The sequence below is a fragment of the Geospiza fortis genome, unplaced genomic scaffold, assembly GCF_000277835.1.
Source record: "Geospiza fortis unplaced genomic scaffold, GeoFor_1.0 scaffold61, whole genome shotgun sequence".
NCBI classification, from domain to species: Eukaryota; Metazoa; Chordata; class Aves; order Passeriformes; family Thraupidae; genus Geospiza; species Geospiza fortis.
This window is the reverse complement of record NW_005054430.1, coordinates 1,843,500-1,844,577: the sequence shown is the minus strand read 5'-3', so window position 1 is coordinate 1,844,577 and position 1,078 is coordinate 1,843,500. Positions and strand designations below refer to the sequence as shown.

Genomic DNA, 1,078 nt, shown 5'->3' with positions numbered 1-1,078 from the left:
CGGCCATGGCGTGCCTGGCAGTGTCCCCTGCCATCCTCCTCATCGTGGTGGGCGTCCTCACCTTCCTCATCACCTTCTGCGGCTGCGTGGGCTCCCTGCGGGAGAACATCTGCCTGCTGCAGGTGGTGAGTCCTGCCAGGGGTGGGGACCCTGCTGGGGACCCTGGTGGCATCTCAGTGCTCCCCTCACCATCACCTTCCTCTTCCCGCAGTTCTCCGTCTGCCTGACCATCATCTTCCTCCTGCAGCTGGCGGCCGGCGTGCTGGGCTTTGTGTTCTCTGATAAGGTACTGATAAGGGAGGGCAGTGGGGGTGCTGGGTGGCCCCAGTCCTGTCCTGCTGGGTGGCAGCCTCGCTGCTGTCCCTCTGTTTGTCCCCCAGGCCCGCGGGAAGGTCAGCGAGATCATCAGCGGGGCCATCGTGCATTACCGGGACGACCTGGACCTGCAGAACCTCATCGATTTCGGGCAGAAGGAGGTGACAGGGGGGGTCTGCAGGGTCGGGGTGTCCCCATTTCCATGTCAGGCTTCAATCTGTGGGGTAGCACAGGCTGGGGATGTTGGATGGCTCTTCCAAGATGTTTATGGTGATGTCCTGCCCAGGCAGGGGGCACAAAGAGCCCTGGCTGTCCTGTCCCCCTGCCGTGGGCTGGGGTCCCCTCCCCGCTGAGCCCCGTGTCCTGCTCTCAGTTCAGCTGCTGTGGGGGCGTCTCCTACAAGGACTGGTCCCAGAACATGTACTTCAACTGCACGGCCACCACCCCCAGCCGCGAGCGCTGCTCCGTGCCCTTCTCCTGCTGCCTGCACAACACTGACCAGGTCTGTGCTGGGGTGGCCTCAGGAGACCCTGCCCCGCACCTGTCCTCCCTGCCCCGGGAGCTGGGCTGGGCCTGCAGCCCTGCCCAAGGGCAGGGAACGCGATAATGGCAATGTATGGACCCCATCCCACCTGGGTTTGGGTTCCCCAATCCCACCCTCTGGGTTTGGGTTCCCCCAGTCCCACCCTCTGGGTTTGGGTTCCCCCAGTCCCACCCTCTGGGTTTGGGTTCCCCCAGTCCCACCCTCTGGGTTTGGGTTCCC

At 64.5% G+C, this 1,078-nt stretch overlaps 1 protein-coding gene and 1 long non-coding RNA gene across 2 annotated transcripts in view; one reads left to right on the top strand and one right to left on the bottom strand.

Moving 5' to 3' along the window:
- Positions 1-268, bottom strand: part of LOC115948561 — a 649-nt gene extending 381 nt beyond the window's left edge. Inside the window, exons 1-2 of the long non-coding RNA XR_004082372.1 lie at positions 190-268; positions 62-109 (exon numbers count right to left, since the gene is read on the bottom strand). This is a non-coding gene — a long non-coding RNA (uncharacterized LOC115948561). The remainder of the gene's footprint in view (positions 1-61; positions 110-189) is intronic.
- The window catches only part of TSPAN33 (tetraspanin 33), a 4,134-nt gene that overhangs the window by 1,537 nt on the left and 1,519 nt on the right, over positions 1-1,078 (top strand). Inside the window, exons 3-6 of the mRNA XM_031061908.1 lie at positions 1-125; positions 212-286; positions 381-476; positions 689-817. Coding sequence (XP_030917768.1) covers positions 1-125; positions 212-286; positions 381-476; positions 689-817 — 425 coding nt within the window. The remainder of the gene's footprint in view (positions 126-211; positions 287-380; positions 477-688; positions 818-1,078) is intronic.